The 12,982-nt window shown below is 52.8% G+C and overlaps 2 protein-coding genes across 2 annotated transcripts; both read right to left on the bottom strand.

The window, feature by feature from the left end:
• Positions 1-1,026: 1,026 nt before the first annotated feature.
• LOC125749356 (uncharacterized) lies at positions 1,027-1,932 on the bottom strand. Its single transcript, XM_049026527.1, has 2 exons — positions 1,616-1,932; positions 1,027-1,573 (listed from the first exon to the last, which is right to left on the bottom strand). Exons 1-2 carry the CDS (start codon positions 1,912-1,914, stop codon positions 1,054-1,056), a joined length of 819 nt encoding a protein of 272 aa, XP_048882484.1. The 5' UTR covers positions 1,915-1,932; the 3' UTR covers positions 1,027-1,053.
• A 1,120-nt stretch (positions 1,933-3,052) lies between these two features.
• tbrg4 (transforming growth factor beta regulator 4) lies at positions 3,053-11,756 on the bottom strand. The gene is made up of 11 exons (XM_049025957.1): positions 11,657-11,756; positions 10,707-11,185; positions 10,110-10,430; positions 9,696-9,870; positions 9,212-9,369; positions 8,815-8,925; positions 8,231-8,375; positions 6,422-6,667; positions 5,629-5,740; positions 5,413-5,527; positions 3,053-4,441 (listed from the first exon to the last, which is right to left on the bottom strand). The coding sequence occupies exons 2-11, from the start codon at positions 11,178-11,180 to the stop codon at positions 4,340-4,342; spliced, it is 1,959 nt and encodes a 652-aa protein (XP_048881914.1). The 5' UTR covers positions 11,181-11,185; positions 11,657-11,756; the 3' UTR covers positions 3,053-4,339.
• Positions 11,757-12,982: the final 1,226 nt, after the last annotated feature.

The raw sequence follows: 12,982 nt of genomic DNA, 5'->3' as shown, positions 1-12,982 counted from the left end.
AGGGAGACAGAGAGAGAGAGAGAGAGAGAGAGAGATGATGGGGGTGGAGGGAGAGACAGGGAGATGGAGAGAGTGAGAAAGGGAAAGCAAGAGAAATGGGGAGAAAGAAAGGGAACGACTGAAAGACAATACAACACAGACATGAAAGGCACATTAGCGGTGAACATTGCGGAAAAGCAGAGGGACAGAGAGCGGGGGTGTTGGGGGGGGCAGAGCCACTCGCCTCCATCACGGCCAGCTGTTAGGCCCTTTGTCCCGAGGGAGCCCAGGCGTCTTGGAGAGCTTCCCAGAAGACGGGGGGGTTGGGTGGCGAACACCATCAGGCCGGAGGTACAGACCCCCCGCAGCCACTGCGTGAGATGCTGCAATGCTGCGCAAGACGCAGTCTGGATGGAGCTGCGCTGCTGCACCCCAAAACAGAAGGGGGGGGGGGCTCCCTCCCGGCTAGCGGGTCAGTGGGCCAGCGCAGCGGCGGGGCAGCTGAACCAGCACGGGAAGGAGAGCCGAGCCACGTTTCCATAGTGACTGTACCACAGAATGACTGCGGGGGGGGGGGCGAGGGGGGGCAGTAGCATCCAGAGATCTGCTGCTGCGGCATTGGGGGGCTTTTGGGGGGGACTTTTACTGGACTCACACAAAGAAGCTGTGGGGTGCTGAGGAGGGAAAGGATCCGTTCACTTTGCAGTTTTTTTTTTTGGGGGGGGGGGGGGGAGTTATTTTTTTGTTTTGCAGCCCTCCCCCCCCCCCCAACCCTTACTGCCTTGGTCCCCCTCCTGAGTACGAAGGTACACGCAGCACACTGGTTCTCCGTTATCAGCAAAACCATGTCAAAGATGAAGACCAGGAACTGCTAAGTGAAGCAAAGGACTGAGACCCTTAATGTGAACCCTGGAGGGACGCCGGCCTAAGGCAGCACCCCAGGCAGTGTATGCTCCTCTCCTCCCCCGCAGAGGGCGACGCAGGGCTCTCTGGCAGTTTGCTTCAGCCTGTTTTCGTCAAAGTTATTATTAATCATGAAATGGTGACTTTGGGAGCAGGGCAGAAGCTTTTGTGTCAGGCTCCACCTCCAATCCCCCGGAAAATCCCAAAATATTCCGGCAGGGAGCCGTGTCCAACGGTGACCCCTAGTGGTGAAGCACGGGATCCGGCTCCCAGCCCAGCCAAGCGGTGACCTTCTGGGGTCGTGTGGTGCTTGGAGGTATGCATCCATTTCAGTGCCTGCGTAGGATTGTGAGGCCACAGAATGGTGAAGAGCAACAGCGCGCAGGGGGCAGAGGGATGGAGTGGATCTGAGATGGGCCTGCTTTGGTCTGAGATGGGCCGGCTTTGGTCTGAGATGGGCCTGCTTTGGTCTGAGATGGGCCTGCTTTGGTCTGAGATGGGCCTGCTTTGGTCTGAGATGGGCCTGCTTTGGTCTGAGATGGGCCGGCTTTGGTCTGAGATGGGCCTGCTTTGGTCTGAGATGGGCCTGCTTTGGTCTGAGATGGGCCGGCTTTGGTCTGAGATGGGCCTGCTTTGGTCTGAGATGGGCCTGCTTTGGTCTGAGATGGGCCGGCTTTGGTCTGAGATGGGCCTGCTTTGGTCTGAGATGGGCCGGCTTTGGTCTGAGATGGACCTGCTTTGGTCTGAGATGGGCCTGCTTTGGTCTGAGATGGGCCTGCTTTGGTCTGAGATGGGCCTGCTTTGGTCTGAGATGGGCCGGCTTTGGTCTGAGATGGGCCTGCTTTGGTCTGAGATGGGCCTGCTTTGGTCTGAGATGGGCCGGCTTTGGTCTGAGATGGGCCTGCTTTGGTCTGAGATGGGCCGGCTTTGGTCTGAGATGGGCCGGCTTTGCCCCTCGGTATGTAGAGAAACCCCCATGGTGACTGTGGTGTAGTTGTACATTTGCAGATGTAGGTGAGATGTAGGTGACATATTCCCCAGCGATCTTTAGGCCCCCAGCATCAGTAACCACGTAGTGCCCCACAAGACCCCCCCTGCCCCCCACCCCCACCCTCTCAGCTCCTCCCTGCACGCATCTGACATCAGTGTCGTGTTTCCATCAAGCATCCAGCACACCCAGGGTAAGCGGATTTCAGCCGTCCTGCAGGTGCATGTTGGGAGGGCTGGGGGAGGGGTGGAGGGTATTTTTAAACATCCAGTGAGACGGAGAGCTGAGACTCCGCCACAGAGGCGCGCATTAACTCCGTGCTGCCCAGAGCCCAGTGCGGGCTGAAACACTGGTGGAGAACCAGCAGGACCTTCACAGGTGGAGGTGTAAGATAGGAGCAAGGTACGAAGCGTGTCAGGCACACGAAGATGAGTCAGGGGCCGCAGAGTCACGCCCCCCCCCCCAACATTCCACACCCACTGCACGAGAGAGCAGGGCATGTACCACCACACGCAGAACATTCGGGCCTGCCTCACGTAGGAAATGCACCCTCATTTCCATCTGAATGCATACATACAGAAACAATTCAGTCTCAGAAAAATCACATCTGCTCAGTCATGCCTGCGTAATCGGGTGGGGGTGCTTCCGTCTCTTACAGTCGGCAACAAAGCCTGCAGCTGGAGATCAGAGAAGCCGCCCAGTCAAACGAGAAGAACTCCCACAGCCCCCGTCTCTTAGAGGTGGTGATTTGCTGAAGGCACTCAGGATACGCACCTACACTACAGGCTTCCTACGGTTTATTGTGACGTGCCACAAGAATACAGGCTCAAAAGAAAATAGGAAACGTATTAAATGCTCTGTGATGGACTGGCATCCCATTCAGGGTGAATCCAGCCATCTACTCTATGCTGCTAGGGAAAGACTTCAGGCCCCGCCAGAACTGGATGAGGTCAGGAGGAGGTGCAAACAGGCCAACATGACATCACCCCGGTCCTCCTCCAGATGTCCTTCAGGGTTGCACACTGAGCCCAGTGCCTGGAGTTTAACGTAAAATGCCGAAACACAGGATGTTCATCATCTTCTGACTGGCAGTGTAGCAGATGCTTCTGGAACTAGTCCGGCATGGTCCCATCACGCCGAGATCCTTTTACTGCTTTATCAGTACACACACTTACAGAGAACTTCAAACAAACGTGATGTTTATTACTTTGACACCAAAAAATAAAAATAAAAAACAACAGCAGAGTCCAGCAAACCACATTCTCCGCTCCGCACCAGGGGCGTACATGACCGTCCTGTTGTTCACACGCTGGGGGGGGGGGGATCCACGAATCAGTGAAGCCCAGGGGAAAGAGGGCAGCCAAGACCCAGTTCCTGCTCGGGCTGGGGCCTGCTGTTGTAGTTCTGCGGGGGACTATGGGGGCATGAAAGGGACAGACAGCTCGATGTGTGACTTTGGGAAGGAGCGTCAGCCCAGAAAGCCAAGCATCACTCTGTTACACCAAAACAAGCTGCTTTAGGCCTGGTACCTCTACTTTACCCCTGAGACAGCAAATGCCCCACGGACAGCGGGGGTGTTTCTCAGCATGCGTACTTCCCCGTTACCCTTCCATTGCTGAAGGTCATTCTTGACCCACCCCAAATATCAAGGACACGTTGGCTGCATTCCTGCCAAACGAGACCAATCCCATGATGCATTGCGCCCAAGTTTGTTTTTGTAAGGCAAGTTAAGACTGGTCTAGCAAAGATCAAAGTGCAATCTTCGCGTTCTTGGTGTTGAGAAACACCCCTGGTCTGCAGTGGGGAACCAGACTCAAGGGAACGTAGAATTCAACTGTTCAAGCGTTAATTCAGATTCCGATGGATGTCGAGCACATGATGAAAATGACATTTCACCGAATCCGTCTGCTGTTCACTGTCCATTCTAATGTGATTTACACATGTCACTGCATTATGGCTTAATTAACGGGAAAAGGTTGATTAAGAGGGCCGTCAGGATGAAAGCAGCATGCATGGTGACTGGGGAGGGGTCTCGGGAGGGATGCTACCCCCTTGCATGCTGGGTTATGTTTCCATGCCGCTTAATTGTGAATCACAACGCAGCGTTTTGACTAATCTGACAGCAGAAGAGACGATAAAAAGGCAGCTTTCGAAAGCGGAGCTGCTCCAACCGGAATCTTCTGAGCAAATGGGACTTTCTGAATGTGAGGATCCCTGTATTGTGGTGCAGCTCTTTCCCCCTCATCACACCACCTGCTCTCAGCAGATTCCAGCCTACACATTTAGGAATGCCCCTTGATTATCCCCATGGCAACAGGGAAACCCCCAAGCACTGCCTAGGCAACCAGAGGAAAATGGCTGCAGGCATTAGGAGGACTGGGGAGCGGAGATGGGATGATCTGGTTCTTGATTGGTGCCATATGTCATTTTTTTCCTATTTTTAACAGGGCTCATGGTCAGGTGGGGACGCTATTTGGCCATGTCTTCAGCCACGGCCTTCCCCATCTTGTCCTTCAGGTAGGCCATTCTCTGTCGGTCGTCCTTTAGCTCCGCCCACTCGTAGTACGGGACCTGAAGAAGCGGGATAGAGGTGGAAGGTAAGAACAGCGCCTCTGAGGAAAAGACTCTGAGAAATGTCTTACAGACTCCACTACCCTTTCATGGCCTAGACCAGTCCAGTGGAAGGGCAGGGGGCTACAGCTCTCAGGCAGGAGAACCATGTACTGATGGGCTAAAGGGGGAAGAGGACCCTCCACCCGAGTCAGAGGTCGCTGGAGTGAGCGGCGTTACCTACACACCCGGCGGATGTCAAACATCCCCAGACCGTGTAAATCCAATTACAGGATTAAACCTGATCTGCTCTCATTCTGAACACACGTCTCACAGAGGGCTCTATCACTCTCAACCTGGGTCACGGTAAGAACTCGGTAAGTAACCCATGACCTCCAGCAGGGGGCGCCGCGCAGACCCCTCCCGTGTGCATGAACAAATGAGGGATCCGGATACTGACACCTCTACTGGGACCCGCCCCAGACCTTCTAAGCCTGTACAAGAGCCAGAGTCAGAAAAGCTGCTTCCAGGAGTGTGGAGCTTTTAAAGTGACCACAGTGCAGGGGGAGGGACAGCGGGTGGGGGGAGAGAGGGTGCCGCGGGGGGTTGGGGGGGTCGGTTGCATAAGTGGACTCGTTCTGTAGAAGCTGGGCTGCTGAAAGCACAGTGAAGCACGCGAGGCTTATTTCAGGCTGCATCCCTGCTGGCTGCCGCTTCCGAGGCTCTAACTGGTACAATTAGCAGCTAATTACCTGAAATCTTTATATCTATCTGTTCCTTGCAGTAGAGAGCAGAGTGACGCCGCTCCCTTCGAAGTGAGTGCGCCAAGCCCACCGAGCAAATGAGCAAACGGACACACGCAGCGAGTAAACAAGTATCAGATATAAACATCGGCTAATGCCGCAAGCAGAGGGAGGCGGGCCGACGCACAGACAGCCCCGCCCACGCAGAGACATGTGGCCATGTGACCTCATGGCGCCCCGCCCACTCACCGGCACTGTGAGGAACCCGGCCAGCTGCAGGTGGCGCTGTCGCATGGCATAACGGCCCAGCAGCTCCCTGCCCTTGGAGCCGTGGTGGGAGAATTCGGAGGCCAGGAAGGCGATCCTGTGGAGAGGGGGGGTGAGGGGGGGCGGAGGGGGGGGGGTAAGGGCGAGGCCGGGACAGCACTGTGCACACCACGTTTCACAGGAAGGGGGGAGGCTCACCTGTGGGCCCCCGGAGGCAGTGGGCTGACCCCCCCGCCCCCAGGCAGGTGGGAAGCCTTTAGCCCCAGCAAATTAATGGGCTTGTTGTCAGAGTCCACGACCAACTCTCCGTCTGATGGAAGGAGAACACAGGAGATGCAACAGTGAAGATGGAAGCGAAGGAGGATCAGCACACGTACTGCCCCAACGCGAAGAGAGTCAGTGCTGAAACGCACGGACGGGGCATCCAAGAGCCAAACTTCAGCTGTCCTGCAGCGGTGACTCTCCACCCAGCTCGGGGAGGGAGCAGAAACACAGACGGCCTGGCAGTCCCCAAGGACCGGTCTGCGAGGCACTGGCCTACAGTGACACTGCATTAGAGGAAGCCGTTCTGATGCCCCCTGGTGGGCGAGGGGGCCGCAACTGAAATCAAGGTCTTTATAAACCACTTTTGTTTCTAAATGCCTGGTTTTAATTTTTTAATTTACCTGATGCTTTTATTCAAAGCGACAGTAGCATGAATGGGTCCAATCTGCACATGCTCCTTGGGATTTGAACCCACAACCTTTGGGTTGTTAGCACAATTCTCTACTCTGTTGAGATACAGGGTTTTCCCACCTCCAGCCCCCTCTTCCTGGATTATCACTTTCCTTATTTCTCCCTGCTAACTACTAGACTTTCCAGTGATGTCATACCAGACTGAAATCACCCCCATCGGCAAGGGGGTGGCAGGAGGGGGGGGTCAGTAATGACAGTCTCATTGTTTTCATTTAGAAAAACCTCCCTGTCTCCCAGATCCCAGTGGTGCTCTCACCTATGGTCCAGCCAAATACGGTGATGACCCCGGTTCGGTACCCCCCCTCCAGTCCGCCAACCAAGGCACGCAGGGCCTCATGCAGACTGCTCTGTAGGGGGGTGGGCTGGCCGTCCAGGGCGGAGGGCGGGGATGCCCGGCTGGGGTCTGAGACAACCCCCGGGGGGCAGAGGATCTCGAGCTGGGCAGTGGAGGCGATGTGTTGGAGCTTGAGGCCGTAGCTTGCGACGCGCGATGGTGCGCCCCCTGAAAGAGACACGGTCAGCGCATTAACGCACGGAGAACACCTGCGACCAGGAAGGACCACGCCCTACGCCCTGAGCACACCGCTAACAGCTGCCGAATTAGCTGCAGAACTGGCGTAGAGTAACATGGGCAGACGCACACTGACAGGCTGGTCAGGGAGCCTCAACGTTACTCTGAACGTGAAAATCACCCAACGACAAGCTCCGCATCCCTTATGAGATTTTAATATTTAAAAGGCATTTATAAGGAGCCTGACAGTACTAAAGGGTGAGTGTGTGTAACCAGGCACTGTGCACCCTTCACCACAGTACGTGCGACAGCCTCCTTGCCTTCGCTTCCCCCGCAGCCTCTGGAGAGTAGTGACGCCGTTTATCTTTTGTTACTCATGTCTGCATGAAACTGCAGGAATAACTGAGTTAAGATATAAACTGTCTGACCATAACCTGTCAAGGGTGTAGCGGTTAACACTAGAGAAATGAGACACACTCAGGGTAATAGAGGCAAATAAAAGCAGGAATGAGGGAGACTCGAGTCTGTCTCCCCACCTCCAAGCCTGTCTCCAGCCCGCACGTCTCAGATATTTCTTTTTGAGTGGGGTGGGGTGTGGCTCGCCAGGTTAGTCTCCTGTGCCCTTGAGTGAGTCCCATAGCCCCAACTCACTAGCCCTGCTTCTAGACAGCCCAGAATAAATTTAACCCAATTAAGGTTAAGACTGACTCAAAACCGACCGACGTTATGTCAGACATCTGCTACCTCAGATGCAGCCTCTGCAGTTCCCCGCCCTTAGCTATTCCCTTTCAGTCCCCAGCTCCCTCACTAGGGGGCATGCTCATCAACTCTTTCCATAACAGGAAGTGCATTGTGGCATTTGTAGTCTATCATCCATGATGGTGTGGCACACTTGAGAAGCAGGACTACAGTGTTATGTCAAGCTAGAGGGGGAAACAGAAGATCACGTCATCAAAATACTCACTTAATTATACAAATCAGTTGGAAACCGCGAATACATTTGGCTGTTTTTTAATATTTTGTAAAACGAGCATTAATTATTGATAGATAAACCAAAATAATCCTTTTAATAATAAGCTTGATTTTTATACATTAAGATTTCAGCACATAATTGCACCAGTGGTTGGAAAGTGAATGCCTGCAGTGCCATCTGCAGGCTGTAAGTGGTATTAGCACCTGGCCTCTCGGCCACGTGACTCGCTGAAGGCGGCAGTCTGACTCTCATGTTATGCCGGAGATCGTTGCCTCCGCCCATCCATCTTTGGCGGAATAAAGACAGGCCTCCGGGCGCCTCTTGTCACATCAGACAGAATTAATCTCAGTACGACAGGCTGCCCTTTGAAAAACTCTGAATCTTACCTAGATAATACCAACGTGTGTTAAAGCGGGGCTGTAAAATGCTCCTCTGATGTTGTAACATTTCAAACAGCCATTAAAAAACAAAATAGAGGACACATTCACACTGGGGAGCCCCTAAGGATTGCAGTAACGGCCCCAAACACAGTGCCTTTCTACAGGCACATTTCAAACCCCGCAGGAGGGCAGATGACGCACCTGCCAATTTGAGCTGGAAGGCAGGGTCTAGTACAGCCTGCAGACAGTCAGGCCGGGCCTGCTGCAGCACACACAGAGACCACACCAGGTCAGTCAGCAGGAAGGGCTCCAGCTCTGACAGCGCCCCCTCCAGGGCAGTATGCACCTGCATGAGAAGATGAAGTTCTCAGAACACCATGCCTCAACCGACCGCCCACTGAGCATCAAGCACTTTTGGCCCGAAACTGCCTGTGTTCAACATGTAGGTGTAACATTAAGAGAAAACTATGCATGAAAACAGAAACGTATCTAGAATAACAATTTAGTAGCAAGGATATCAGTATTGGCCCTGTGATGGGCTGGCCCCCCATCCTGGGTTGTTCCCTGCCTCGTGCCCATTGCTTCCGGGACAGGCTCTTGACCCGCCACGACCCAAGAGGATAAGCGGTTTGGAAAATGGATGGATGGATATCAGTATTGTGGGGCCCTGCTCACACCTTGAGGCCTCACCCACACATCAAACAGCCCCGCCCACACCTTACGAGGCCCCACCCACACATCAAACAGCCCCGCCCACACCTTATGAGGCCCCACCCATACCTCACCTGGCCATAGAACTGCTCTTTCTTGCTAGGCTGGAAGTTGAGTTGGGCGAGTGAGAGGAGGAGGCTGCAGAGCTGTAAGTTGCTGTACTTCTGCCAGTGCTGAGTGTAATGCTAGTGGGAAGGGACAAGGGGATCAGGGAGTGTGAGTGACAGCCAGTCTGCCCAATTGCAGGCACGCCACTGTAAAAGACAGCCCACCCTCTGAAAAGTTTGGATTTTTTGGGGACTGGGAACAGAATGGCAGTTTATTCAGTGAACAGATCTGAAAGCAGCCCAAAGGGTTTAGAGCTTCACACTGTGCAGGAACATGGTGCTGGGCTGCAGTGAAGTTTCATATCCTGGAAACTGCTGAAGGTAACAACAGCATGCCCCCCCGATGTAGCCTGGGGCAAAGTACCTCGGCAAAGCCCTCAAACAGCGATTGGTGGAGCCACTTGAGGTGCGAGAAGGAGCGGGCGCAGCGGGTCACATCGCCGGGGCTCAACCGGGGGACCTGGGGTGCAAGGTCGCCCGCGATCCGCTGGAACACCTGGCTGTGATGGAAGTTCACTTTGGCTGTGGAGGGGAGGTTATAGGGAACTTCACGCATGAGCCACAATCTCTATAGACAGGCCAATGAACAGAGTGACCACAAAAATCAAACACAGCTAGTCAGGAGCAGGTCTGGAAGGGGTGGGATTATTTTAGGACCTGAAAGATTTTACCGCTTTCTCAGCAGTCATTCCACCAGTGACTGACAGGGGGCAGTAGTATCACCCCATCTCCTCCAAGTCTAACCTTAAATACTGAGACTCTGTAGGCATTCAGCTCTGTGATGCTCAGAATGTGGACAAGTGAGCATTTCTTCCCTCCAGGGGACCCACGGCTGCCACTGCCCTCACCGTAGGCGAAGACGAGGTCCAGCAGCAGCGAGGCCTTCAGCTCGTGCGAGGGCTTCTGCTGGATGTGGTAGGATAGGGCCCTGAAGAGCGGCACGGAGCGCCGGCCCTGCGACGCCAGAGCCACCGCCACCTTGCGGATGTCCTCCGCCCGGAACCGCTCCACCAGCTCCAACGCCTGTGATGCAGGGGGGCGAGAGAGCCTTACCAGCGGACCTCGGATCAGTGTGGTTTACCATTACCCCCCAGCTCTGGCTGTCGCTGTGCTGTAACCCCCACCCCCCAAGCTATGAAGACCAAGATGGGGTAGGCAGAGAGAAGAATTCCAGTGTACCTGTACACGTACTTGGCAAATAAATGATTTATCTTTTATCACATGGTCTGGAACAGGCTGAGTCCTGTCAGTGAGAGACCCACCTTGTCCTCCAGCCTGTCCAGGAGCGAGGGGGGCAGGTGGGCTGCCCGGGCCATCAGAGCAGCCACAGTTCGTGCATCTGCCAACTCGGTCCAGCGCAACTCCAGCTGCTTAACAACAGCACCCAGCAACTCCTCTGCCTGCGGGCCTCCCCGGCCGCACGCCCACTCATACAGGTACACCAGCTGGCGGTAGCTGAAACGCCGCACGCGCCACAGCGCCTCCGTCTGGAGGGAGGCCACCACAGGCGTGTCCGAAGCCACCCCCAGTGAGGTGAGTGCCCGCAGGAGGCTGACCAGAGAGCCGTTCCACACCTTGCGTACCTGGAGGAAGCGTCCAAGGGTGCGTCACGAACACACTCGAGGGGCAGTGGATGGTAGCATATACAGTAATGGCCGTGCTTTCGAATGCTCACCAATTTTCACTGTTTGACTTGACAAGGTATTATTTATATGCCAGGGAGACTGTCACCCAAAGGATTTCTTCAATCTTACTATAAGCTGAAATTTAACTAATAAATGTGTATGTGACAGAGGTGAGAGACCCACTGCTGCTGGTTCAGCACACAAACCTCCAAGAGAAACCGCTCTCCACTTTACCTCAGACGACACCTGCTCAAGCATGGTTTGCAGCCGTGGGTCCTGCAGCAGGTCTGAGTGCTCGGAGTCCCCCTTCTCCAGGACCACGCGAGCCAGCTGAATGACGCACAGGGCGGTCTCGTTGGCATTGGCACCTCGCTCGGCCCAGAGCTGCAGGACTTCCCGAGGGCTGGAAGCCTTCTCCACCAGCTCGTCCAGCTCTGTCTTCCTTGGAACATTGAGGTTCTCTTCTTCCCAGGTGCTAAGACTGTGCCTTCCGCACAATGTCCAAGCCTGGGGGTGCAGGTTCAAAGCCCGGGCCCACAATGGCTCTGCGTTGGCCACAGCAAGAAAAGGGATGGGATGGCCAGCTAGGCGAGCCTGACACGAGGCGATGACCTGGGGACCCTGGCTCCCCAGAAGCCTGACCCAGCGGCTCGATAATCTGGTGGCCATTACTGTCTCCCTATAAGGCAGGTAGCTCCAACATCTCATCGGACCTACGCACAGCAGAACACACAGCAAGGGTTCAACAGCATAAACTTTCACTTTAAACATCAAGCCACTGATTCGTGAACTACGAGTCCACTGTAAATAAAGAAATATTTCCTGATTCATTAATCACTTAAGGACGACCGCCGGTTTGGACAGCTAGCTCATTCTGACAGTAAAATATTCGGGAGGTTATTTTACAATACGCATGTATACAATACCCTTAACATAACCATTTTGTGAACAGAGAGTACATTTCAGAGGAAATTGGATCTGGTTACACTAAGAGTCTTCCTGAAGCCAAGAGGAGGCTGCTTCTGACCTTGCCAGTCCCATAATGAGAAACAGCCAGACCCGGTAACATCACAGAAAAAAGTCTCATCGTTGTTAGTGCACGATGTTTCAGGGGTGCCGCCCTTATAATATTTATGAATATTGATCTGTCGGGAAATAATTACAGAACCTTTCAAAGCACTTACCTTAAAATATAAACATTAGCTAACGCTATACGGCGACATTCACATGGTACTGACAGATTGCGGTCGCAGGGAGATTACGTCATCCAGTTAGTGACGCTAAATAATGAGTGACTGTCTTAAAGGAACAGCACAACTAATGTCAGAAAGGCGTTTCTTTCAGACACTGTACACCACGAGATGCACACTTACTGAGCACTTTTTAGGAACATCGTAATAATACTAGAGCGTAATTTCCCCAAGCGAGCTTGATGGGCCGAATGGCCTCCTCTCGTTTGTATAGTTCTTATGTTCTTATGTTCTTATGTAGAGCCTCCTTTTGCTCTCAAAATAGCTTCAGTTTTTCGTTTCATGGATTTCACAAGATGTTGGGAATATTCCACTGAGGTCCTGGTCAATGTTGACATGAGTATATCACGTATTTTCTGCAGATTTGTCAGCTGCACATGCATACTACCGAAGGTCGGTAAGAGAAGCCAACGTTATTCAAGAAAAAGTACTGTTACTGTAAATAAAAGTAACTGAAATACGAATAAAAAATATTTTGTCAGGACACCCTGTCTTGGGTTGAGTCTTCGGCATAGACACATAACAAAAATATTTTAAAATATAGAGGCGAGAGAACAATTGAATGTAATGGAGTAAATTATTTTTTTTCACTATAGATTTACTCGACAACAACTAAAAACTTCCGCTATCGAGTACATTTTTTTCTAAAGGTCACCTGCGAAAATTACTGTAGTGAATGTAGTGCATTCTACCCACTTCAGCATACTACGAATCTCCCCTTCTACCACATCCCAAAGGTGTTCTGTTAGATTTCAGATCCAGTGACTGGGGATTAAGGCCCCTGAAGAACAGCGCACTAACAGTGGTGTCCATGAATCAAGGCTTTTGTTTTGTGACGTGGTGCATTGTCACACTGGAAGTAACCATTAAATGATGGGTAAATTCTGGCCATGGGGGCATGCACATGGTCAGCAACAATACTCAAAATGGCTGTGGCATTTAAGTGATGGTTGACATGACACGCCCTTTATGGTAAAACACCCTACGGGTACAACACCTAATTTCAACATTAAATACACTGACGGACGCAGTAAGTAAGACAGTACATATAGGAGCAACGCTGCGTACGGCATGACTGCCCCGGCGTCACAATGTGTGTATCCTTGTAATTATTCGGAGAGAATTATCTCGGGATAACGGCATCAACAACTAATTGCAAGCACTGCCGTTGCCGGCTTCTGTAATTTTATAACAAAGTTATAAGAAAATTTAAAAGTTTATTGACAAGCAGTCTCATTGCAGGGTGCTTTTTAATTAGTA

This window comes from Brienomyrus brachyistius, chromosome 9 (assembly GCF_023856365.1).
Source record: "Brienomyrus brachyistius isolate T26 chromosome 9, BBRACH_0.4, whole genome shotgun sequence".
Taxonomy (NCBI): Eukaryota; Metazoa; Chordata; class Actinopteri; order Osteoglossiformes; family Mormyridae; genus Brienomyrus; species Brienomyrus brachyistius.
This window is presented reverse-complemented; position numbering and strand designations above follow the sequence as displayed.

Excerpts from the sequence above, each read along its gene's own strand:
- tbrg4 (XM_049025957.1), bottom strand. The coding sequence starts at position 11,180 with ATGAGATGTTGGAGCTACCTGCCTTATAGGGAGACAGTAATGGCCACC. Across the intron at positions 9,370-9,695 it reads GGACCTCGTCTTCGCCTACG|CCAAAGTGAACTTCCATCAC; the intron begins GTGAGGGCAGTG and ends TCCCCTCCACAG. Across the intron at positions 8,376-8,814 it reads AAGAGCAGTTCTATGGCCAG|GTGCATACTGCCCTGGAGGG; the intron begins GTGAGGTATGGG and ends CTTCTCATGCAG.
- LOC125749356 (XM_049026527.1), bottom strand. The coding sequence starts at position 1,914 with ATGTCACCTACATCTCACCTACATCTGCAAATGTACAACTACACCACA. Across the intron at positions 1,574-1,615 it reads CCCATCTCAGACCAAAGCAG|GCCCATCTCAGACCAAAGCC; the intron begins GTCCATCTCAGA and ends AGACCAAAGCAG.